Below are 27,670 nucleotides of genomic sequence, written 5' to 3' on the forward strand. Positions count from 1 at the left end.
AGCTCTTACTGTATTCATATTGATGTCGTGTTTGCTGTTAGTTGTGGTGAAAGCATTTTGTGAGAGAAATAGCGTCTCAATGACGAGATCACTGCATTCACGCGATCAACAGACTGTCTGTGTACTCAATGCTCATCACTGCAGACTTTCATGTGATGGGAAAAGATCTAAAAATAATGCTATAATCAACACTTTCACGATTCGTTCATCTCGACAGCTGTAATAGTAAAAAAAAACCGTAGTAAAAGTATTCGAGAGGGGTTCCACATGTAATACGCATTTCAAATGCAAAGATGTCAGCCAATCACAGCAGTGGGCGTTTACACTGAAGTCTCACAGCAGACACGCCCCTTCAAACAGAGCATTCAAGCCAGAGCTGAAATCAGGATAGAAAAATGCCTTTTATTTCTAAATTATGACATTTTATGATGTAAAAATCATACTAACAATATAAGTACACCTCAGGAAACATTATAAAAATAATTTAAAAGTCCACGTCATAGGATCTTTAAATATTCAGATAACGCCACATATATGCAAGACAATAGAAAACTGACAGATTTCTAAACTTTATCTAAACCCGTGTCATTGATGCCAAACAGCTCATCAATAACTGGATTTTAGGCTTTTAACAAATGTTTGTTAAACGTGGTACTGCAGTAAATTAACGCTTGACATTAGACTCTGCGCATTTCATGTTTATATTCTAGCCTAAACAAACTAGTCTATCAAGTCTATGGACGCTGTACGAGAGAGGAGTAACGTCGTGAGAGACACAAAGAGTGACTAAAAAACACCCTAAATATGTTTAAAACTACAAATGAACTTTCTTCTGGTGATTCTTGTTTATTCTGTTTTTTACAATTTCAACCCTCCTCCTTTATCCGGGCTTGGGACCGGCAAAAGTGACCCAAAAGAGACACTCTGGCGGAGTTACTAAGTTTTTATTTTATTTTATTTTATTTTATTTTATTTTATTTTATTTTATTTTATTTTATTTTATTTTATTTTATTTTATTTTATTTTATTTTATTATTTTATTTTATTTTATTTTATTTTATTTTATTTTATTTTATTTTATTTTATTTTATTTTATTTATTTTATTTATTTTATTTATTTTATTTATTTTATTTATTTATTTTTCTTAAGTTTGGTTTTTGGTCTTTTTAACATTTTTAACCATAACACTTAAAAAAAATTGTATGAAATCTGCATTAACAATCTAAATTGACCAAAAAGAGACATTAGAAAATACTGTCAATGGCAATGTGAGAAAATTATGGGAACTAGTCTGGCCCAAATTCAGGTTAATTGTTTATACATTTACATCCCGTCCTGAATGTAAGCCAGGGTGGGATCAGTGAACATCTCGTTCAGAATCGTGGGAGAATCATGATCTCTATTTGAAAAAAAATTGTGATTCTCATTTTATCCAAAATCGAGCATCTCTAACACAGATTAAAATAACACATGCCCGTTCTTCATCTTCCCCGCTGCTATAGCAAATGTTATGCATTTAGCGTCTGTTTTTATATTGTTTGTCAACGCACATTACATATTATGTATCTGCATCCACTAATCTTCCGTACTGACTAGTGCTGGCTATTTAACAATTCATAATCATTCATAATTATTTTGAGAAAAAGGATTATAGAAATATATATATATATATAATATGAAATTAAATTAAATTATATAAGCCTGTATAAAATGACAAAACAAAAATTACTTAATTATCATTAAAAATCAAGTACTTCTGTACTTTCGCTCAAGAAAAATTGAAAAGGAGTACTAAATACTTTTACTGGAGTAATGTTTTATACGTTTCTGTACTTTAAGTACTTCGTCCACCTCTGGTTTTTAACGTACATTTTGATTATTGATGTATGAAGAACAGTTTATGAAGTTCAGATTACTGTGATAGTGTTTACCTGTTATTAATTGTATTTTAATAATTTTCTCTGCTCGCCTGTATTTATGTGATCGTGCCTGAATTCTGAAGTGAATTATTTCATATTTATCACAAGTATGCAAGAATTAAAAAAATTATAATATAATTAGTGGTCCTCAGATTTGATTGGTCGAACGCTGTTACAGAAATGCTGAAGAAAGAAAGAAGCCTTTGCTAATATTAAACCAATTTGTGTTTCCTTGTTCTGTTCGATCGGTTGCTTCCATCAATCCATCGATGACTTCCACACATAATCAGGTTGAATTTTCTTCCATTCAGGTAATTCTGATGTTGTTGTTGTTGTGTCAAGACAGTGATCTTCTTCCAGGAACATCAGGTCAATCTTCTGCTGTCCAGAATCAGGTGGTTTGTCTTCGTCTGGCATCTCAGCTGAGACCTGTCCTCTATGGGTTGTAAGGCCCGTGAAATTGGTCCAATCTGCCGGTTCGCCAATACACAGGGAAGGTCACACGTGTTCTGTCCTTATTCATGCAAAGTATTGGTTGGTTAAATTTGTAATATATTAATCATATATTTACTCGTTTATTTCATCTGACTCCATAAATGAAAGGTTTTAATAATATCTGTGCCTCACTAAAAGTGAGCGAATGTTTGACTATTCCTTTAACCATTAAGTGAACAAAGTCAAAATCAGTTAGAATAATCAAATGTAACAATTTATTATGTCAGGTAAATGTATCATGCCAATTTCATAATCAATTCAAAGATAATCGATACAAAACATCAAATGCTCAGGAATACAGAGAAGATGCAAACCCAACTTTAAGAAGTACATGAGGCTGAGAGATTTCTCCCTCAGCCTCGCGGGCCGACCTCAAGTACAGGAAAGGCCTCGAACTCTCTGCTGCATCTCCTTAAATAGCCAGACCTCTTTTACATGGAAACGTGCTAACAAAAGAAATTTACATGCAGTGGTCGCACCTTAATGGGGGTTGGTGAACATTTGCTTGAGATAACCACCTTCTTTTCTAAGTCAGTTGTCCATAAATTCTTAAAACCTTATTACCTTTTATTTTATCTATCTGGATATGAGATATCTGTACCACTCACTTTGAGACATTTCAAATGACACCAAAAACATAACAGTCAATGATAAAACATTCACATTAAACCATATTCCTGTGTGAGTTATTAGTAGTTTGTGGAAGTGAGGTTGTGTGGGGACCCTTTGTCTCAGAATAGGGCCTCAACCAGTATTTTCAGTCTTACAGATTCCCTCCTTGATCCCGTGGGTCACATTCTGATGAACACTTACGGGGTCACAGTAAGACGTTTGTTATAATCCTTGAAGATGCAGCACAAAAATTGTTTTTGCAATTTTGGCATCTGTAGAAGCTCAGTGGGCTGTGTTCACCTGCAGTACACCTGTTCTCACCAGGTGTATAGCTTGAGTCCGGCAGGTGGATGGATGCGTTCAGGTTCTCTTCCTGTATTCCTGTGACGTGAGCAAAGTTCATAGAGTCAATCTGGACCTCTTGTGACTTGATCAGTTAACGTGTCATTCCTTCTTGGGGAAACTTCCGCTTCCCTGGCACCTTCTCCACGATGAGGATCTGACCCTCCTCGACCCATCCTGTCACCTCCAGCGGTACGGTGGTCTGGGCAGACCTCAGTGGATGAAGGGGTTCTCCTTTGACACCTGAAAAGCATCTTAAATGTCCGATTCACGATTGAGCACATATATGAACTTACAGTCGTAAGGAAATGCATAGGAATGCATAATGCAAAATCATGTCATGTTCAATGTAAAATACCATGTTCATGTCAGCAAATGTGAGTGGTACATTTGGTCTCATTAATCACCTGATTTTTAATTACCATTCCAACAGTACTCCTATAGTGGGTCAATGAAGGACAAAGGAAGATCTTATAAGCTCTTATCCTGTTTCTAGAAATATTTCAATAAATGGCATTCTAACAAATCAACCAGTGCTGGGTTAAATCAACATTTCATGAAGAGTGTCAGCTAAATTTTGGTCTAACCAAACATAGAGATTCAATTGAATTAGTGTCCAAAAACATTGTTGTGAGTAAAATGGACAATATACAAATAAGCAGAAATCAAAATAAGTTTCAGAAATTAAAATCAAAAGATTCAGAAATGTTTTCTGAATTACTCAAAGAAATAAGCAGAAATCAAAATTAAAATCAAAATAAGTTTCAGAAATGTAGCAAGTGGTCGGTGTAAACCAATCAATGGTTTTGTGTGAGAGTGTTTTTTAGAATGTCAGAGTGTGTGTGTGTGTGTGTGTGTGTGTGTGTGTGTGTGTGTGTGTGTGTGTGTGTGTGTGTGTTACATTAGTTGGCAGTTTGTTGTGGATAGCGTATGCTGTTCTTTGTGTCTCTGTTAGACAATGATCATGAGATCAACTCCACCCTGTGTGTGTGAAGCTATCTGGTCTACCCCAGGAAATGATGCTGTGAGGGTATAGTGATGGAGGGGTGTGTTCAGTGTTCATGTCTAGGAGATGGGTGGAATCTAATCTATAACAATTGTGTTGCAAATTTCGATCCAGTTCTAAACTGGGAGGCCATATTTATGCAGTGATGTGACAGTGTGACGTGTGAAAAGGCCTTTTATAATGTCTTTTCACCCATCTCCCGAGTCTCAATTCCGCTGTCATGGATTTGCTCCAGGTGGACTCCACCATTTTGCAGAAGTAAGCCTGAGACAGAAAACAGAGGAGAGCGAACCACAGATAATTCCAATATTTTAAAGCATTAAATTCAGACGTGTGGAATTCTTTTACTTGTTCCATTATCATGTAAGTTGCCATTTTAATTGTAGATGTCACATGAAACCGAGTTTCATTGACCAAGTCTGAATTGTTTATTATATTACATTTAGTTGTTGCACAATTGTTTGCTATTACCTGTGCCACAATTCTAGCCGTGTTTTTTAACGGTGAAAAATAAATGCAGACCTCTACCCTTTTTTGGCACTGGGTAGCACACAAACGAAATTCTGTTTCAGAAATTGACGATTTCGAATTGACGAAAGTCACACTTCTACAATTATTGTCCTGCTCGGCGAATGTAATATAATGTTTATTATAATTCAAGTTATAATATAATTATAAGATCTACATTCGCTGTTTCTCTTTTTTCTTTTCTAGGTTTCAAATACCTTTTCTTCTCATTTAGTCTTTTTAAATGGCTATTTTAACGTTTGATTCTTCTATTTACTCTTTTTAATTTGTATTTTACCCGCTCAATTTAGGAAACTATATCGCTCCGAGTTCCTCACCAAGGTCTCCTTAACAAGTGGTCAGTTCCGAAGATCAGGAGCTGAGGCAGTTGGCTAAATATCTAGGACTTTGCCGTACACGCGCAACAATCAAAGATATATTGTATAGCCCCCTTGGATGCCCTTCAAGAACTCAATTCAATCTTATCATTAAATTAGAACCGAAGTCATCGGAAGCGTCCAAGCTAGGTTAACCTAGTCAGACTAACCCTTCCCCTCATCCGAGTCGCCCGCACACTCCCTGATATCAGTTATTAGCCGTCGCTAACCTCTGACGCAACCTTGTAGCAATATACGAATCCATTCATCTTATTTGGGAAAAACAAATCTCAGAGTAATTCAGAATAAATTCAAACGTGAGAATTTAAGATTTTTGTTCAAAATTCAGAGTTGTTACGTTCTCTGACGCGTCTCTGGAACGTTGAATATGACAAGGTTTTGTTTTCAGATAGACACACGTGTTTAATTCAGTTTACACAGGACACATGGCCTAGAATACAACATCTACAACCTTTTTACCTAAGTGTTCCAAACACCCACAGCAAACCAATAGAATACAACATCTATATCACCTTTGCCTAAGTGTTTCAACCACACTTACAGTAAAGTAATCCTGTGTTTAAAGAATACACTTTAACTTAGCCTATGTGCATGTTGTAGCACAAACAACCAAATTGTGTTCTATGTGCTTTTCTGATACTTCTAATATCTGTTTCATACAATTCATGCAAATGGAGACTTTCCCTCCCAGTCAGCCAGTGACACAAAACAGGGGTTAAGCGTTTTGGGCGCAGCATGGTTTTAGCATTTAGCATTAGCCTTGAGCGTTTTGAAAACAACATGGACAATAGCATTTAGCATTAGCCTTGGGCGCAGCATGGCTTAGCATTTAGCATTAGCCTTGGGCGCAGCATGGCTTAGCATTGACACTAGAATTTTGCATTAGCCTTGAGCGTTTTTAGCCTGTAAATCATATCATCCTGTTTTCCCAAAATTTTATTTTTATAAACAATGCATCGATCTGCCTTTTATTTATAAAATCACGTGTTTTCTGATCGTTTACAAACTTAGATTTTTCTTTCTCTGTTTTCAGTTAGTTTGCTCTTCACGTGTTGCTGGTTTGTCTTTAACAAGCCCAGATACAACAATGGCCGGAAAACATGCGGTTGATTTGAAAACTTTTAGGCTTTACTTTTTCGGCTCTTCATCGAGTTATTAATTATTTGGAAGATGTTATTCTCACTTTAGGTTTCGCTTCCTGTTGCTTCGGCAAAACAAGGAGATCTTTACAATCTAATCTTTCTTCATCTGGCTGCGGCCTCACGCTTCTAAACAAAGGGTTTTAATTCCAAACCCGTAAACAATGCAACATTTCTTCAACACTTCTAAAAATGCAAAGAAAATTGACTTACCACAGCCACGGAAGAAAGAGAAGATGTTCAAAACCTCTTGTTGATTTTAAAATCACAATACTTGCTGAAAAGGACGTTTCTCGTGAAACTGCTTTGTTTTGAGATCACGTCGAGGTCACCATTTTGTAAGGCCCGTGAAATTGGTCCAATCTGCCGGTTCGCCAATACACAGGGAAGGTCACACGTGTTCTGTCCTTATTCATGCAAAGTATTGGTTGGTTAAATTTGTAATATATTAATCATATATTTACTCGTTTATTTCATCTGACTCCATAAATGAAAGGTTTTAATAATATCTGTGCCTCACTAAAAGTGAGCGAATGTTTGACTATTCCTTTAACCATTAAGTGAACAAAGTCAAAATCAGTTAGAATAATCAAATGTAACAATTTATTATGTCAGGTAAATGTATCATGCCAATTTCATAATCAATTCAAAGATAATCGATACAAAACATCAAATGCTCAGGAATACAGAGAAGATGCAAACCCAACTTTAAGAAGTACATGAGGCTGAGAGATTTCTCCCTCAGCCTCGCGGGCCGACCTCAAGTACAGGAAAGGCCTCGAACTCTCTGCTGCATCTCCTTAAATAGCCAGACCTCTTTTACATGGAAACATGTGCTAACAAAAGAAATTTACATGCAGTGGTCGCACCTTAATGGGGGTTGGTGAACATTTGCTTGAGATAACCACCTTCTTTTCTAAGTCAGTTGTCCATAAATTCTTAAAACCTTATTACCTTTTATTTTATCTATCTGGATATGAGATATCTGTACCACTCACTTTGAGACATTTCAAATGACACCAAAAACATAACAGTCAATGATAAAACATTCACATTAAACCATATTCCTGTGTGAGTTATTAGTAGTTTGTGGAAGTGAGGTTGTGTGGGGACCCTTTGTCTCAGAATAGGGCCTCAACCAGTATTTTCAGTCTTACAGGGTGAAGTTGTGAAGTACCAGTGGCGTAGCTCTCAGCATCACTGATGCACACAAGCCCTCACAGCACGTCAAGCTGCAAACCGTGTGAGAGACCCTAACCTAACCTACCCTAACCTAACCTACCCTAACCTAGCCTACCCTACCCTACCCTAACCTACCCTAACCTAACCTACCCTAACCTAACCTACCCTACGCTAACCTAACCTAACCTAACCTACCCTAACCTAGCCAACCACTCGAAACATCCTGACAACCACATACCAATGCATGAAAAAACACTCAGAAGAGTCCAGCAACCGCAAAGCAACACGCTAACAACCGCACAGAAAACCTTGGCAAACGCATGTCAACAATCAAGAAACCACACAAAACATCCCAACAACAACCACGACGCAAAGCGCTAAAAACCACTTCAAACAACCTAGAAACCGCATATCAGCGCATTGACAATCACCAGAAACATCCTAACAACCAGACAACAATGTGCAAAAGACTTACTGAAGAAAATAAAACTTACTCTATAAAAATAAAATTGGCTCTACAAAATAAAACTTACTCATAGAGCTATAAGCTTACTCTATAACTATATACAGTATTGACATACATCTGTCCCGCTGGGGATACTCCATGTGACGCTGTGATGACTCAGTGTCTGGGCTTCTTTCTTCGGGGTTCCTCAGGCTGGGGCTCTTCACTGATGTCCACATGGATTCGAGGAGCGCAGCTTCTGCTGGTTGTGGAGCAGCTCTCAGCGATCAGGACGTGTCCATCAGGCTGCTCCGTCTCCACCACTGAAGGGCGGTTGAGTGCCTCCCACAGCCGCTGCTTGATCTTCAGTCCCAGTTCAAGACTGTAGCGACGGCGCCGTCCACTGCGTGTCTTCAGCATGGGCTCCACCACAGAGCGGTAGATGTCCTGATATTCCCCCACGCTGTAGCCGTGGATGGAGACAGGCTCTTCCTGCTGACACACGTCCACTGAAGAGACCCAGGCTGCTGGACGTGGACGGATGTCAGGAAGGATGGCAGCGTTCTTCACGTAACGCTCTTCCAAACCTGGAGCTTCCTCAGAGATACAGCTGTAAGAGTGATCTAACCTGATTACAGCTGCCAGCTGTGAAAGCTCACAGGAGTCTGGACTGGAAGAGATGCTCTCCAGCAAGAATCCCCTCAGGTGTTTGGGAAGAGCCCTGGTTCTTCTCGGGTGACGCTGCTCCATGATGATGACTGGAGAAACACTTTCCAAACTGGACAAACTGATAAAACTTACCAAATTGTAGAGTTGTAAAGAGTTTGTAGCACGTGTGATCAGGCTTCAAGGCTTCAGAAAAAGTTGTGTTGATTTCAAATATCAACTCGATATTATTCAACTGACATAGAATGATGAGGCTCATTTAAATGTAAACAACACTTGATATCAGCAGTAAGTCTATCAGAGCAGCATGAGCTCTATGTTACATGTACTATATTACCTTATATATATATATATATATATATATATATATATATATATATATATATATATATATATATATATATATATATATATATATATATATATATAGCTCTGTAATCTATATACAACACAGGTTTGACTACATATTTTAGATACGCTAATTATATTTGCTTCAACTGGCTTTTCCTTTTTAATAAGCCTGCCTGCACACAGTTTAAATGCAAAATGATAATAAAGGAAAACAAAATCCTAAAATGATCTGTTATAAATCTCCGACAGTTAAACAAATAGTTTAAAACAGACCTGCTGTGAGCTACAAAGTTTTAATATATAATATATGGTTTTATTGAAGCCATCAGTTTGCATTATTTCTTTCAAACGACTTAAATATTTGTATTCAGGTGCATATTTTGCAGTACACGTAAAATATGTTTTTTCTGTATACACACAATGTACAACAGTTTTATATGTATCTGTCATTTTAATACAATTACATCAGTTGTTTCCATCATTAAAGCAGTATACTGTTCATTGTACATTTAAAATTACAATTTGATTGTTATGGTTCACAGTTTAAAACTCTTTATGTGAACACTTAAAAAATGGGAAAATGATTCCGAAAAATACTTCTGGAACCAGATGTGCATACGCTCTTTGAAGGCTGTGTCTGAGATCGCCCCTATACCCTTAAATAGGGCACTTGTTATGTGCAAAAGCCATTTGTAGTGGTGTCCAAAACCACAGTGGGCGATATTGAGTGCGCTCATTCCATCCCATAATGCACTGCAATAACGAGTGGACAACCGCACTGTGTCCAAAATCAAATACTTCCCTATATATAGTAATGCGAAAAAAAGTATGGCAAAATAGTAGTACACCTATGTCCGAATACATAGTATTCGATAAACAGTAGGCCTACTAACATGAGCTGCTATTTTTGCAGAGATTCTGTAGAGCGGGTTCAAGGGACACTTTGATATCCCATGGGGCCACAGGAGATGATTTATAAATGAAAGTGAAGCGAAGCAACTGAAGCTGGCAGGTCACGTGAGTGTCTGAAATCGCATTTGTGAAAGTGTCTTTGAGGGAACAGCCATTAGTGCCAGTTGTCCAAGACACGTGGGCGTTATCGAGTGCTCTCATTTAATCCCACAGTGCACTGCAATGACAAGTATAATCGATGTACACTCGATAGCTAGAGAGTACCCATAATAAACGGTGACGGTCACGCCAAATTCATTTCCATGTCTCTCCAAAAGATGGCACCTGTCCCTGAATCATCCATCCATTTTCCAAACCGCTGGTCCAATGTGGGTACATCGTAATATCATACAGGCATAAATCCCATTTTATTCATTATTAAATTGTTTAATTAAGGTTTATACGTGCTAGTTTCCATGATAGAGTTCAAGATAAATCTTTTCATTACTACTGGAGCTGCCATTTTGCTACATTTCAAACTATCAGACTGGTAACCCGAAGGTTGCCGTTTCGATTCTCACCTAACCCCCAACCGCTCCACGGGCGCCACAGCAAAAATGGCTCCTAATGTGTGTGCACTTACTTAGAAGGGTTAAATGCCCAGGACAAATTCTGAGTATGGGTTAACATACTTGGCCATCACACTTTCTTCTTTCTTTTTCTTCTTAGAGAGTACCCATAATGCACTTTGACGGTCCCGCTGAATGAATTCCCGCCGCTGTGTCTCACAGAAGATGGCGCCCGCAGCTGAATTATCCATCCATCCATTTTCCATTGTGGGTACAGAATAATAACAAACAGGTATACATTCCTTTTTTATTGATTATTAAATTGTATAATTAAGGTTTATACATGCTAGTTTCCATTCAAGATACACCTTTTCATTACAACATTTCAAATTATTATTGAACAGCAAGCACAGATTATGCAAAAGCGGCAGCCCTTCCAGCGTCAGCCTCACTCGTTTTCATTCACTCCTTCAGGTGAACTATATTAGTGGAGTAATGTAGGGAATGGACCCTTTTCACAGACATTGATGATGCGTTTTAATGGTCATCAGCATCGTAAATTCTGCAACGTTTTTTATATTTGATTTTTTTAAAATGTATGTACATTTATAACATTATACTTCGTATTAAAGCAGCACTAGGTAACTTTTCAACCTTTATAATATATTTTCAAGACTCTTGTGATGATACATCGACTTACAATAGGTTGAATGACACGTCTGCCATAGCCTGACGGGGTCTGTATCGTTTTTAATCGTACTTTTAAACTTCGGGTTTCGGGTAGTAACCCGAGAACAAAAAGAACTACAAAATTCGACCGCTTTACGGCATATACGTCACTTCCACCACCACCCCCACTTCCTTAAATTCGGACGTGCGAGCCAAACTATCATTTGTTTGCCGAATGTTATAGTCATGGCCGAAGCAGCACAGAAAAATAAGAAAGCAAAGGTTTTGTCGGAGGAAAGCAAAAAGAGGAAGCGAGAAAGTGATCGGATTAAAGGCAGGACGAGGATCAACATTGGGCCAGCGTTTGCTCGTTGGCGTGAGTGAAGGAGGAGGGGCTACATTCTTGCAAGTAAATACATATGATAAGACATACAAAATCATATTTTAGGATACCTAACATGTCTGTGATATTTGTTTATTTGTCTTGCCTCAAGCTATAATGCAAATCAATTTTTCAAATTTGCAGATTGTTTATTGTTTATTTAAAAGGATCCCCATTAGCTGACGCCAAGACGACAGCTAGTCTTCCTGGGGTCCAAAGAATACATACAAAACCCAATAATTACAATCACAATTACTCCAAATATATCATATGTAAAATAAAATAATGAAAAACAACATAGCACATAATACAACCTCACTCAACCAAGCCAGACAATATTATGATATTGAAACCAAATACAGTCTTAGTCTTTTTTTAAAACCAATTTTTCCCTTGATTTCACGAACCCCAACTGGAAGATTGTTCCAAAACACAATTGACCTATAAAAAATGGTCCTCTTCATAGAGTCAGATTTAGGTAGGGGTAAAGAAATCTGACGACTATTCACCCCTCTTGTGTAATGTGAATGCATATCTGAATGGTAAATTATATTATCATAAAAAAATGTTGGAGTCCGAGTATTAATAATTCTATGAAGGTATACTAACATATTAACAGACAGTCTATCCTTGACCATCAGCCAATCAAGACGTTCATGCATCACTGCAACACTAGTTCTCGAAGAACAACCAAGAACCAGTCTTGCAGCCTTGTTTTGAGCCACTTGTAATTTTTTTAAATGACTACTTGATGCAGCAGACCATACAACAGAACAGTAATCCAAATGACACAAAACCAATGTACAAACAACACGACTAAACAGATGTGAATTTAGAAACTGTGCACATTTACGCGTAACTGCAACAGCTCTACCCATTTTAGAAACAACTGTGTTAATGTGATCAGACCATGACAATGTGGAATCAAGCCAAAGTCCAAGAAGCTTCACCTTTTTTACCTGCTGTATATTTTGACCATTTACTTGTATATTAATTTTAGGATTATCAGATACTCTATACTTAGAACCAAATATTATACTCTTAGTTTTGGAAATATTTAGAACAAGTTTATTTGTTTTGATCCATTTATACAATTTGCTAATCTCACAAGACAGAACCTGATTAAGCTCTGAACATGTAGAGGCTGCATAATAAAGAGTAGTATCATCAGCAAACAGGAATTATCCATATAAAGGAATTATCTTACCCTCCTTCCAAAGTTTTGGACACTCACCACCAATCAGACATCTATTAAAAATGTGACAGATTGGTTTAGAAATATGTCCAGCCGATAACTTCAACAGCCGACTATCCAAGTTGTCTCAACCAGCAGACCCACCAACAGTCAAAGATCTCAACAACATTTCCACCTGCACAACATTAACCTGATGAAATTCAAAACTACACAGTTTATCTTTCATAATACACCTTTCAATTATGATTCATCTATGGTAGCTTGATATTGTAATATTGACGATATATGGTTATTACCTACCACTCAAACATTGAATTGAAGTATCATATAAATTCTGTAAAACAGGAACCAATAGACTAGGCTACTATAATGACGCTGGTTTGTAAACGTGAGCATCGCGATCATTTGGCGTTTGAAAAAAAATAAAACCCATGAAATTATATTCATATGACATGCTGAAACATATGCCACTGTACCTGGGATGAAGACATTTCACACGCGACGCAAGCAGAACACCTGTATGTGAACTCCATAGACAGGTGAACTCCTCCTGCAGTGTTCAGGACTATCATAGTTATCATGTCAACAAATGTACGTGCGATACATCCCCTGATGTAGAATGACAGAGTTTACGACAGTAGTAGAGGACAATACTGTTTCCCAACTGTAGGGGGACCCCGAGAGCAAAACCTACCTAGTGCTGCTTTAACATTTGCATCAAATTACAAAAAACTATTTAACACTGCTGTGAGGGTGTTTCTAATACAGCAGATGGAAGTGACGGTAAAATTGACATCTTTCTCTCTTCTGATTGCCGTTATCCATCTCTCTCTGTTTCTTCCTTTTTTTGAAAGACTATTGAGGATTTTTTTCTATATATAGACATTTTGTACATTATGTAGTCTCTCATTCACCGCTATAGAAGTTTACCCAACTATGACGACTTCCACTTTTGAGAAACCCGAAAATGTGCAAAAGGGTCAATAGTGAATGAGGGGTGATTACGAAAATGTTGGTTGGCTGCTTTTTTATTTTATTTCAACGATAAGACGTGACAAAGAATATGAATGATAACATTAATTAAACGTTTTTAATTCAAACATACTGTTGACGAAAATATCATAAAGGAAAAAATACGTTGCAAAGAAATGATGACACTGACAAGAGGAAGAGGAGTAAAAATGTCACAGTGTGTCTGTCATGAAGGCTGTAAATGCTGAATTGTGCAGGTGTTGCTGTCCAGAATCAGGTGGATTGTCTTCAATCATGCAGTAGCATTCGTTGACATCAGTAATGAGAGGCAAGTGATACACAGATAGACACGTTTCTTCTTCTGAACTCTTTAATAACCTCTTCATTGGATGTTGAGCTCATAACTGGTAGATCACAACCCTAAAAAGGGGTTGCAGGTCGATTATCATGTTCAAAAATGAATCGAGTTTGTGAATCAAAAGCAGAGCACTCTTTAAACTGGCCTTCAGGAAATCAAGCTCACAGACGTTAAAGGGACAGTTCAGTCAAAAGCAAAAATTTGTCATCATTTACTCACCGCCATGTTGCTCCAAACCTTTATGCCTTTATTTTTTCTGTGAAACACAAAACTAGCGTGAAAGTGTGAAACGCTTTCAAAGCCTGTGATTAATTATGGTTTATTATTTTAATCAACTCGCATCACTAGTTTTTAACAGTGGTGGACAGTAACAAAGTAATTTTTGGAAGTAGGCTATCTGTTAAACTCACTACATTCCAAAGCATAAGGTCATACTTTTTACTCCACTACATTTCATAAAAGATATTGTTACTCATTATTTTGAAATTTAGAAATCGTCACATGCTCAGACACACAAAAGCGCTGTCCGATCATCCTGTTCAATCAGTTCGCAAATCACATCAAACAATTAATTTGTGAATTGGACTAATTGGATTGCAGCTGTTCTCGAGTCAATAACTCACTGATTCAATGATTCGTTCAGAGCGAGTCTCCAGTGAACGGAATTTACAAGTCTGACTGAAAACTAGCCAAGATCCTCTCTGAGTGTGCGGCTAATGGTGAAAAGGAAGTTACTAATTTAGAATTTTAGGATTAATTATTGTAACTGAAAATATTAAGGTCACAACTGTCAAATGTTTGTGAACTGAATCTGTTCTGTTTAAGGCCACTGAAATGCTTAAAGGTGCTGTATGTAAGAAGGACATCTTTGTGTTTGAACTGGGTAATGCAGTCTCAAGCGGGTTGCCAGGGTTGTGAGGGCACACAACAGGACCGCTAGGAGACTTACACACTACACTGTAAGTTGATGAGTTGATTTTGCCGTGTTTTAATATGCTTCCGTTCAGAGAGATTTTGTTTCTTCTGATTCTTGTTCTACACCTCCCCAAGAACAATGTGGTGATTTTCATGTTGCTTAACTGTTTCATTCTTTAATAATTATATGCCAAAATCATGAATAAATAAAACAGAATTTAAGAATAAAACAGTTGAGCAACATGAAAATCACCACAGTGTTACTTGGGGACATGTAGAGTATTAGCGACAGAATGCGTGAGATTATTAATGTACGAATCATTCAAAGGTCTTCTTTATTTCATATTGGAAAGGGCTGGGCTCATGTTTGTGCTTCAAGCTATGAGTAGTCACATTACATGTACGACACTTGAATGACATTTTCTTGTCAAAATGCAAGCTGCTCCCCCAAATATTACTCGACATAATGTCCTACTTCATAAATCACCCAGTCTGTTATTGAAGACAGTTGCTATAAAAAGCTAATAATTTTTTTTTGCTATTGTCAGTAATGAATAATGTTGTGACACTGTCATGTCAACTCCAAATTTGCTTTGTAAACTGTAAATGCTGAACTAATGAATTTGTGCATGGCTGTACCAACAAGAATTTGAATTATTGTAACACAGAAATAATGCTACTGTGTGGTTGTGAAGGCGTTTCATACTAATAGTCGGTTTAGAATTAACGTGGATGAAAACGAGTCTGTGAGGGATAGATGTAGTCTTTACAATGGCAAGCACTAAAGGTCCTAGATCACGTAATTTTCACAAATCATAACTGCTGTAAAGAAACACAATTGTAAATGTACAACTGTTGACAATATCACAGGTTTCAGGTTCAATTATCATCTCCCAGGAACAATTGTATTCCTTTACTGATATAGGACAAGCTAAATAAACATTGCCAAAACCAAAACTAACCACATGTATAGATCCCATACCCACTACACTAAGGGTTGCTCCCTGTAGCAGGAGAGTCTGTCCTCAATATTATAAACTCCTCCTTTTCTCTAGGTCGCATCCTGCGACCCTTGAAGCTGGCAGTTATTAAGCCTCTCATTAAAGCTACACTATGGGTGGGTTGCACCAACAAGGATTAAATTAAACTCAGTTTAGAGGCTAATCTAGGATTTGTTGCTCTAGGCTCTATTTTAAATCGAGTTGTGTTGCACCACTTAATTTTAAACCCAGATTAACAAATCGGGGATTAGAATTTAACCTGCGATTAAAACCTCCATTTACTATTAATTTTCACCACCATGATGGATTTGACATTGACAGCAACAATACTAATATTCAGTTTCCTTCTTTATTGACCACCAGAAACTCTCTCTCTGACATAAGTAGCTCTTGCCAATAAAGGAAATAAACTTGTAAAATGTCAGCTGTCTTTATAAAGCGTTACATAGAGAGACCGTTACTGATCAAGCAATGAAAACAGCGTGTGCGTAAAATATATCAATTAATAATGGAGTATATTGTGGCAGTGTAATTTATGACAAAACAACTGTCATGATTTGCGGAGTGACCATCTCCGCTCTTGACAGCGCCGCCCATCCCGTTTGATCGCGATCACTGCACTCACCTAATCTTCACCGCTGCCATCCATGCTAAATATAGTCCTGTTAAAATATTGTTTGTCCCACGACACCGAGGTGAGTGACGGATCTGCATCCCAGACTCGATAGCAGGCGTTAACTCACGGGGCCATCACGGGGACATTCACACTCTAAAGGCTCAATTCGCCTTATTTTTCATTTTTATTAGTAAAAAACACCTCTCTGAGACCTGACGACACACCATCCACTGTTTCTATCTCTGTTCAATCATCCGCATAGTTTAATTGTAGGTGCACTTTACTTTATTTAAACCTCCTCACATGCAAGTTTAAAATGAATCCATAATTGAGATTTAAATCTGAGTTTAAAGTGATGGAGCAACAGGATTAAAGTTAATCCAGGTTTATTGTGAAAATAAATCCAGGATTAAAGTCATGGTTTAAATGTAAGCCTGCTTATTTTTAAACAAGGTTTAAAGTTTGGTGCAACAGAATTATTAGATAAACCTTGATTTAATCTAGATTTAAGATTAATCCTTGTTGGTGCAACCCACCCTATGTAACTTTTTTAGTTTATTCTTAGCTAAAAACACTTAGTTCTTTCAAAAATATATGTGCTCATTAATGTATATTTACTTCTTTCAAGTAATAAAGTATTCTCGTAAGTTTATGATATGCCATTGAAAATACATTCGGGTGAGGGGATTCAGATGCGGGTCGCCATGTTGCCCCTCCATCTTGAAAGTACATTAGCCAAAGAGGGACATACCCGTAAATTCAAGCTTCGCCTTTCGCGTTTTAACACTCGATGGCACCGTGTCGAATGTGGATAAGGTCGAACTGGAAGCCATGTTAATCTTGGACTACCGTTGGAGTTAAAACGAAATCGGAATTGAGAGGAATAGAAACTAATATTCACTGCTAGATGGGGGAAAATATCACACAGTGTAGCTTTAAGAAACCACAACTAGACTCTGATGAATTAGCAAACTACAGACCCATCTCAAATGTTCAGTTTGTCTGAAATATTAGAAAATGTTGTGCATGCTCAATTATGCTCCTTTCTGCAGAAAAATGGTATCTGTGGAGAATTTCTGTTAGTTTCCAGGCGCCATCATAGCACAGATATCAGAAATGACTTCTAGAATCTGACCAAGACTGCATTTCAAGCCTAGTTTTACTCGATACTGCTGCTTTTGACACTATAGATCATGATATTCTCTTAGAAAGATTACAAAAGTACATTGGTATTCAGGACAGGCTTTAAGATGTTTTAGATATAAGCTGTCTGACTGCAGCCAATTTGATTGTTTAAATGAAGGACAATAAAATGAAGCACTGTTACCCCATCCTCTACAGTTAAAGATCTGGGCCCGTATTTATCAAGCTTCTCAAAGTGCCATTTTAGTCTCAAGTGATTAGAATTCATGAAATTTACTCCTACTTTCAAACTTAAGCATAAAAGCAAATTATCAAATTTCTTAAAGCTAAGAATCACTTTTACTCTCCCAGTTATTTAAGACAGCTCGAGAGGTCTCTCAAGTGGTTAGGAGTTGCCAGTAGGGGCTTGTGATGGCACTGAGGAGATAGAGACGTGCGCAAATCTTTTTAGAAGAGGAAGAATGTTTTTGAAATGTTTGACAATGAGCAGTTAATCAAATGGTATCGTTTGGACAGAGCAGGCATCATCTTTGTCAGCGCTGGATAATGTTGGGCTGAACTTGCCTTTTATAACGTTTCGCTGTTCAACTAATTCAGCAAGCAGTAGCGCTTCTTCCTCCTGCCAGTTTGGTTTTCTTTTAGAATCCATAATGGCTGATTATATCCAAAAATCTAGGCCATATATAGGCAGGTCAGTTAACAGCACACCAGTTTAAAAAATGTAATTAAGACATGGTGGAAAAAATGTTTATCTTTAAATTTCAAATGTGTATATTATAATATTCTCTTGAAAATGATTTATTGTCAAATATGTGTTGAATGTATACTCCTCTTAGGAATTTCACCATTCAATGTGAATTAATCTGAGAATATTCTGAAATAAGGCAATCTATTCAGTGATTGGTTCATCCCTATGACATCCAAAATCCTGTTTGTGGCACAGCAAAGTGTCGTAAATCAACTCTAAGACTGACACATAAGATTTAGCCCTACACTTCACTTCACACCAACAATGAAAATTCTGTCATCATTTACTCACCCTCAAGTTGTTTCAAACCTGTATGAGTTTCTTTGTTCTGCTGAACACAAAATAAGATATTTTGAAGAATGTTTGTTACAAAGCAGATAGAGCAACCATTGACTAATAACTTTTAAGCACAGCTTTGGGCCAATAATTTTTTTACTCTTAAGTCAATTCTTTAGCAGTGTTCTTGTGAGTAATTCTCAGATGCTTGATAAATACGGGCCCTGGATGTTCGTAGATCTAGGTTACGAAACATGTGACTTGTTTCTGATGCAGAGAAGTTTCATCCATTCATGACCTCAAAGGCTAGAATATGAATATGTAGTACTAGGTGATTGTCCATGTAGCTAAATATGATCATATCACAATTTTACTGTGGCTACCTGTTAAGTTTCATAACAACTGCGAAATATTGCTACTTAAGCCCTAAACTAACCTTTAACTAACCATGTCTTGTATTACTTTAGAGCTGTATGTTGGTGCTGTATGGACATTACTTTTTGCCAGAGGACGGATGAACTTCCTCTGATGAGTTTGGAGTTTTTCTCAGAAATCTCATCCCTAATTTCTTTGACAGTCACCTCTGTGTTCTTGATTTTAATATTTGAAACATGCATTTTCTGTAAAGTTTGATATGATGTTTTGTGATATGTACAAATAAATGTGAGCTGAATAAGAATGGAAAAACACAAACATGGTTTCAATTGCTGGTTAATAATAGTAAATATGAACCAACTCTCACTTTGTGACACACAGAGACACTGTAAGAGATGAAAATATTCATATATTCATAGATCAGTCATATCACACAAGGTGACCTGTTACACTAGACTAAATTACATTTTATTCTATTATAGTTGTATACTGTATATATGAATAAAACAATCTACTTACAATATAGTTTCTCGAATTTATAATGTGGATCACTCTTTAGATTCCAGAAAAGATTCACGTCTGACTGTCTTAGTTCATTCCCAACCAGATTCAGTTCTCTCAGGTGTGAGGGGTTTGATCTCAGAGCTGAAGCCAGAGCAGCACAACCTTCATCTGTTACTCCACAACATCTCAACCTGTAGAGAACAATGACGCTGTGTAAACAGTGTGTAAAATTGCCAGTTTATTAAAGGTTTCAATAATGTGTGATGTGATTTGAATGTACTGACAAGCATCGCCACATACTTTCGCACTACACTGTATTATAAAGGATGCTGTTTTTTCATGAACTTGAGGTGAAATTAACACACAGTGCTGTAACTAGGACTATATGGAGCCCAGAGCCGCTGAAAAACAGAGTTGCGACATGCTTTGATCTCACCGTCACGTGGTTCATGGAGCTCTCAATAGTTTCAAACAACTCTGAGCTGTCAATCACTTTGAATGTGTTTAAGCAGGATAGACAGCAGTTTCACTATATTTGCAGAAATGTTTGGTAAATATTAACTCATAATGTGCATTGATTACTACACTGACGATATTTACAGTAGTATTTATTCCGGAGAGTGACAAAGAGACAACAACACCTTAGGGTGTTTCACACCTAGTTCGTTTGAGCCCTCCAAACACACTCGGAGTGGTTCAGTGTGTATATGTGAACAAGCCAAGTGATCTCCGACCCCCCTTAAAGGACCCAAAAGTGAACCGTCCTCAGTGCTCAATGGTTTGATTTCTTTGTGATATGTGAAAGCGATGAGGTCCCGGTCCACTTTACGTTTCGTTTCAACATGTGTACCTGGAGGCTTGCCATACCTGCCGCCATGTTCCATCACTGCTGAAAACAACACAAAACTTCTCACCATGTCAGGTGGGCGGGTGGTGTGGTCTCAGAAGGAGACCTCTGCATTTCTTGATATTTGGAAAGAGGATTGCATTTAACTGCAACTATCTTCAACACACAAGAACATAAAAGTGTTTCTTTTGTTTTCTCATAAACTGAAGGAAAGAGGCTAGAGGTGTGCGACATCACAATTTTAGATCGTGAATGATTAAAATGTCTCCAAGATCTGCTTTTGAAGAAATATCCTACTATCCTGAATTTCAGTAGTTTTAATAAGAATCAATGTATAATTTATACAGTGAAGTCTATATAGTGTTTCATTTTTACATTCGTTTATTCAGGCCATGTCCACAATAATGCGTTTTCATTTGAAAACGTATATTTTTCTCTTCGTTTTGGCCTTCCGTCCACACTGATACGGCATTTTAAAATGTAGCTTTTTGAAAAGCTCTCCAAAGCGGATACATTTGAAAACGCCGTCTTCGTGTTGTAGTGTGGACTATGAAAACTGTGATATTTTGAAAACAATGACGCACATTTAGTCATGTGACGCATATTGTAAAATGAAAGCGCCATTTTCAAATGTATCCGGATTAATGTAGACGTAGCCTCAGTTTCTTACTTGAATGCTGATGTTAAATACACATACTGAAAAATAAAGCACTGTTTATTTCATTTGAATATTATGTTGTGTATTTGTACTGTGCATTTTTGTTCTTTTAAAAAATATTTTCTTTTAATAAAGATTTTTATCTTCGCCCACTATGGCCTACAGGGTCTTTCTTTTTTCTGTTATATTGTATCATCTTGTAAGGCTACATTTTTAGAATAGGGAAATTAGTCTGGCTACGGGTTCTCTTTTGAGTCCACTATATTGTGAACACCATAAGGACTGAGGTCACTTTTGGCTGGTTCCCTTCTGGTTCACTTTAAGTGAACTGGGTTTGGTTCTTTTAAAATGAAAATTAGCCCATGATTTACTCATCCTCAAGCCATCCTAGGTGTGTATGACATTCTTCTTTCAGACGAATACAATTGGAGTTATATAAAAAATATTCTGGCTAATCCAAGCATTATAATGGCAGTGAATGGCATTTGGAAGGTGGTCTGGTGGAAGCTAGATATTTTACTTTATAAAGTTTTAAATGTGGACATTTTTTCTAACACAAATGCATCGCTTCGCTTCATAAGGTCTTTATTAACTCCCAGAGCCGCATGGAGTACTTTTATTATGGATGGATGCACTTGAGATTCAAATTTTGGGCTCCCATTTATTTTTTTATTTATTTGTCAGGGACAATGCAGCGCACATAATTACATACATAATTATCATAGACAAAGCCATAACAAAAAATGTGTAGATGTGTTGCATAAAAGGTTTCTGGCCAATAGGCTAATTTGCAACCCCAGTAACTGTAACTCTATTTGCTGTAACTCTATGGCGCGGCTGCTACTTCCGGGAACTATTGAGAGTCTCCACGAGCCGCCATTGCTGTAAAAAAAAACGTTCCATTGGAGTCTATGGAGTTGTCGCAACTCTCTCTCTCTATGGCTCTGGTCAGGCCTTTCTAAAAACATATACCCAATATATTTACACAACCACATTACACAAGACAACACATCACATCCAACACAGACGATACATTACAACCAAGATAATTCAAAGTCCACATATTTGATTTTCTTTCAGCCAGTGTTTCACCTTTCTATTAAATGTTTTCAGGTCTGTTTCTGTTTTTATTTCCGTTGGCAAATCATTCCAAAAATGGGTCCCTATCACTGAGAAACTTGACTGACCAAAAGTGGTTTTGCGCCCCTCTGCTATGCAGTTGCATTCACTGCCATTATAATGCTTGGATTAACCAGGATATTTTTTTAATAATACTCAGAGTGTATTCGTCTGAAAGAAGAATGTTATATACACCTAGGATGGCTTGAGGGTGAATAAATCATGGGGTAATTTTCATTTTTGGGTGAACTATCCCTTTAAGTGTAACTTTATATGAATTAAATGTAGGGGAGCGCGGGGCACAACCTAACGCGGGGTTAGTTGTAACGCGCATGTTTTAACCCTTTCCACACATGCCAGAATCACAAAACTTAGTGTATTTACTAGTTGCCATATCAACATTATTTAGAGAAAAAATAGCGCCAAATTAAAAAATCTCTGGAAGATATTACTAAACATGTATTTAACCATAGCAAAAGAAAAAATTCTTACTTAAAGGGTTAGTTCACCCAAAAATTAAAATTCTGTCATTAATTACCCTTAATTACTTCCGTGTGTGCCTCCACGACGCATGCGCGAGAATATGACGTAGCGCCGGGGTTCGGGAATCCATGAAATGCACACTTTAGTCCCATTTTGAGAACTACGCCGAGACCTAAAGCATGTTCAATGTAGAATCCAACAGCTTAGACACGCGCGTCTTCCTCTGCTTGTAAACAAATCGCTTCTGGGTCATATGTCCGAACGCCGGATCTGCGTCATATTCTCATGCATGCGTCGTGGAGGCATACACGGAAGTCGAGAACAAGTTGGATAAAGGTGTTATTTTGATTTTTTTTTGCGCACAAAAACTATTGTCGTCACATCGTAAAATTATTGTAGAGCCACTGTGGTGAGATGGACTTTGTAACGACGTTTTAAGTGCCTTTCATGGATCTTGGAAGTGTGAATGTACTGAATGCCAATGGAGGCCTATCTGAAGCCTTTCTCAGCATCAGCTTTCAACTAAAATATCTTCATTTATGTTCCGAATATGAACGGAGGTCTGACGGGTGTCGAACGACATGAGGGTGAGTAATTAATGACAGAATTTTAATTTTTGGGGGAACCCTTTAAGTTTAGTTTTCATCTCTGTTTTTTGTGTTTATTTAAAATAAGACAAATCCGATTATTATTTTAATCTTATATCTGTTATTTAACAGTTGCTATTGTTCTTTAATGCTGATCTAACAGCAGAAGACACGAGCCGTGATTTAAATCCCAGTTGCGCAGATGGGGTGTGTTGTAACACTGCGTTACAATGAGCCCCTATTAGAAATATGCCATTATATTCTATACTTTTATGAATTCTTTTGAGAAACCATGAGAAAAGAGTGAATAATGACTGAGAGTCAATGTTCAGAAATTATTAATTATTATTAAGTTTTGAACTATGCTGTATAGCTGTATTTAGCAATGCGTTTGTTGTCAAACTCAAAAATTTGTATATTTTTAATGATTAAAAAAATGGCATTATTTTATTTTAAAAAGTTAATAACTGTATTTTGTTGAAAAAAATATTTTAGTTTGTCTTGGATATTTTTTTGATTATATCAGGTAACATTTTAAGCATGTTACATTGTGCCCCACCACGTTACAATGTACCCCACCTATGGGGCATGTTGTCACATTTCACTTCCATTCTTTCAGGGTAAATCAAGAAAAAAAGTATACACTGTATTAATGAAACAAAACCACATAATTGTACTAGACATGTGTGCAATTAATGTGGGAAAAAATAAATACTCTGAACCCCAAGTGGATTTACACAAACTAAGAAAGTCAAAAAGCGTTAGGTTGTGCCCCACTCTCCCCTACTATATTGTAGTTCAATAATATCAATTTAATATTAATGACCATTTAAAAAAAACTAATATGTTTATTACTTATATTACTATAGATTCCATGCTTAGTATTTAGCATGCTAATATATGCTATTGCTGGTTAATAGTTTGCTAGCTAGCTAATACAAACAAAAATATAAGAAACTGAATGAAATAATCCAGTTAGGGAACCATATAAAAATCACTTTGAAAATGATTGGGTTACTTGAAAATTACTTGATTTCATGATGTTGAAATTATGTGAATACATTTGTTTAACTTAATTCATGTGGAACTGATACACGATTAAATCATGTAAATTGTCACAGGGTGTTTTGCTGACGGTTCATGTTCATTGTTCATGTGTTTAATGCTGCCTTCACGTGCTATCGGAAATTTCCTAATTCCCACTTTAGAAGTCGTGATTACGAGCTTGTTGCATTCAAGTGCTTTGTTGACGGAGTGAACAGGAATCATGGTGGACACCAGTTTATTCTTGCCTATTTATTGGGGAAATCTTATTAAAACCAACATCAAATACTTGTCCCATGCACTGACAACCATAAACATTCCAGATAGTCCGCTTCTGACGATTCTGTAGCCTAATTTCAGTCAAATGCAGGCTATTTTCGCTGTGTACCAAACACGCTTCATATGATTATTACATGTAAATAGGCTACTACATTAATGTCATAATGGGGGGGGGGGGGGGGGGGGGGGGGATTAAACTACACCTGCCAGGGGGGGGGGATTAAACTACACCTGCCACAGCAGTCTAGTTCTCCCCGCCACCATGTTTAAGGCTTATGACACGCCCATCTCGGGAATTGGGGTATCAAAATTATTTCCGAACTTCCCAGTGGTAAACACGACATCAGAGGGCGTTCATGTGCAATTTTTACCTAGGAAACTCGTATTTACGATAATTCCGATAGCACGTGAAGGCAGCATTAGTTTATCATGTTCATGGTTATGTTTGAGTGTGTCATGTTCACTGTCTTGTTTCCTGGTCTTGTCATGTGACTCCCATGCCATCATGTGATCTTGTGTTGTGTCATGTCATTGGTTCATTGTTTAATCACTGTTCACAGGTGTCACTTGTCTTGTCATCAGAGCCGGCTCTCCCTATAAGCGAACTAAGCGGCTGCTTAGGGCCCCGCCGCCACTAGGGGGCCCCCTAACTACAGATTGCACTCGCCAGCGTCGCCGCAGTTTATCACGCAAGACGCTCAATTCGCGTCATTCGCACCGCGCGAAAAGCGCCTTCCGCGCCGCGGGACCTCTAGACGCGCGTCAACGCGCCTTTCCATTGACTTAACATTGAAATCAAATCACTCGCGCCAGACACTCTATTTGCGTTTGGTGTGAACAGCATAACGTTAGCTGTCCGTCGATTATGCTGAATCAACATTGCTTGAGACAGACCCACCTCCTTTGAATGTATTTTCTTTTTAACAGTTAACGTTACATGACCTACACTAGTTCTGGGAAAGAAAAAAACGAAAAATCTTTGTCTCAATAGACGCTTATTACAATAAAAAAATAGTTTAAGAACATTCGAGAGAAAAAAGTAATAGGAAGAGAAAGAGCAATCATTTGACAGTCAAAATCAAAATGAAGTTTAAAATAAAGCGGTTAAATACAAGCTTTTTCTTATGGTCTTAATTGAATAGGCAATTAAAGATTACCTATTAATAAATATTAATCTATATACTATTATGAAATATTTTATATAGGCTATTGTTAAGCTAAATCGCCCAGACCATTTAAACCTAAAGAAAACACAGTGTCCTCTCTGAAACATTATTAAATGATGATCGATACAAGACACCTAAAAGCAAAATGGATTTGTGGTAAATTTTAGTAAAGAACACTGTAAAAAAAATCAGGTCCCCAATTGAAAATTTTCTAGTGAGCGATCACATCTAAATTTTTCAGTTGGCCAAATTGAATTAATGTGAATTGATGCATTTTAATTCAATTAAAATGCAAGAACTTAAATTTGGCCAACTGAAAATTTTAGATGTGATCGCTCACTAGAAAATTTTCAATTGGGCACCTGATTTTTTTTTTTACAGTGAATGTATTACTGTATGTAATCATAAAAGGTAAAAAATATCTCACTCCATGCTGTGAAGGTTTAAAATATGAACAGTATGTAAGAGTTAATCAACCAATAATTAAATAATATAATTTAACATTGGATTTCTTTTAATTTACCCTTAACATAATTGTAAAAAACTAAATGTCACTTTCTCAGGAGGAGCCATTCTTAAATATTTTGGTGCTCGTGGAGAAACATTTCAGGAGGCTGACACAAGTAAATATTTCCTACTGCCTTTCTTTTGAATAGTTTTGTGTGCAACTTCAACATAGCTAATTTTCCTCTTGCCAATAAAAAATTTAGTTTTATAATCATAATTCACTATGTTGGCTAATTGTACTTTAATATTAATTTAAAATTAATGTGTTTTATCTACTCTGCATACTGTATTTATTATTAATTATATTATAATCTCAACAGCTGGAGGAGGTGACTCTACTGCTGCTTCAGTAGAGCATAACGAGCCGCATACCACTATGGCTAATGTTGTAAGTTAGCTATATATTGTTAATGCTAAATTATTAATATTTATTTGTTTACAACAAATTGACCTTACATTTGCAAATCTATAATCTTTACTTTTACTGTTTCAGTGAGTGTACTTTAATAAGCAGTAAAATAATTGTAGGCAATCATGTTAAAAGATATACAGATGAAATGTGTAAGTGTTAGATTGTATATAGTTGCTGGTTTGCGGTGCAATACTCCATTATTCACTGCAAGGCAGGGCCCCAAAATTATCCTGCTTAGGGCCCCCAGATTTACAGAGCCGGCCCTGCTTGTCATTAGTCTGTGTGTATTTAGCCCTTATGTTTGCTATATGTCTTCGTCTGTTATTGTATGTGTAACCGCTGATGGTGAGTTGTTATAGCTAAGTCTCTTTATAGTTTGTTTCGCCAAGTCCTTGTTTTATGTTTTGATTTATGTTGGAATAAACTGCACTTGGGTTCTCAACTTGCCTCCAGTGGAGTATCGTTACATAAATCCAACAGACTTTTTTTTAGTGCATTGTTTTCTGTTTTTCAAAAAGATTTTTGGATTTACTGTAAATCATTAAGAATTTGAAAGTGCAAGAAGATTACTAAATGTAAATTTAATAGAGACCCTGCTTTTCCCCCTGATTTTATTATTTATCATATCCTTTTTCCTTTTTTTTCTTTCTTTTTTTTGTTCTTTAGGAAATTTATTATGGTTTTGATTTCCTTTATTGTAATGGTATTTACTGCAATAAAAAACATTGGCGGTACTTCCACTTTCCTCAATTCCTATGGAAGTCTATGGGAATGTCGCAACTCTATTTTTCAACGGTTCTGATGGAGCCCAGTTCAAAAACAGTTATTTTAATATAACATTTATCATTTGTGTTTTTTGTAATGTTTTTGTCTTGTCTGTGATGTAGAAAA

At 36.9% G+C, this 27,670-nt stretch overlaps 1 protein-coding gene across 1 annotated transcript in view; it reads right to left on the minus strand.

Moving 5' to 3' along the window:
• LOC307119970 (NACHT, LRR and PYD domains-containing protein 3-like) overlaps positions 1–27,670 on the minus strand; it is a 333,135-nt gene that overhangs the window by 275,653 nt on the left and 29,812 nt on the right. Inside the window, exon 9 of the mRNA XM_079806747.1 lies at positions 19,693–19,868. Coding sequence (XP_079662873.1) covers positions 19,693–19,868 — 176 coding nt within the window. The remainder of the gene's footprint in view (positions 1–19,692; positions 19,869–27,670) is intronic.

Source organism: Gobio gobio, assembly GCF_949357685.1.
Source record: "Gobio gobio genome assembly, chromosome: 23".
Lineage (NCBI taxonomy): Eukaryota > Metazoa > Chordata > Actinopteri > Cypriniformes > Gobionidae > Gobio > Gobio gobio.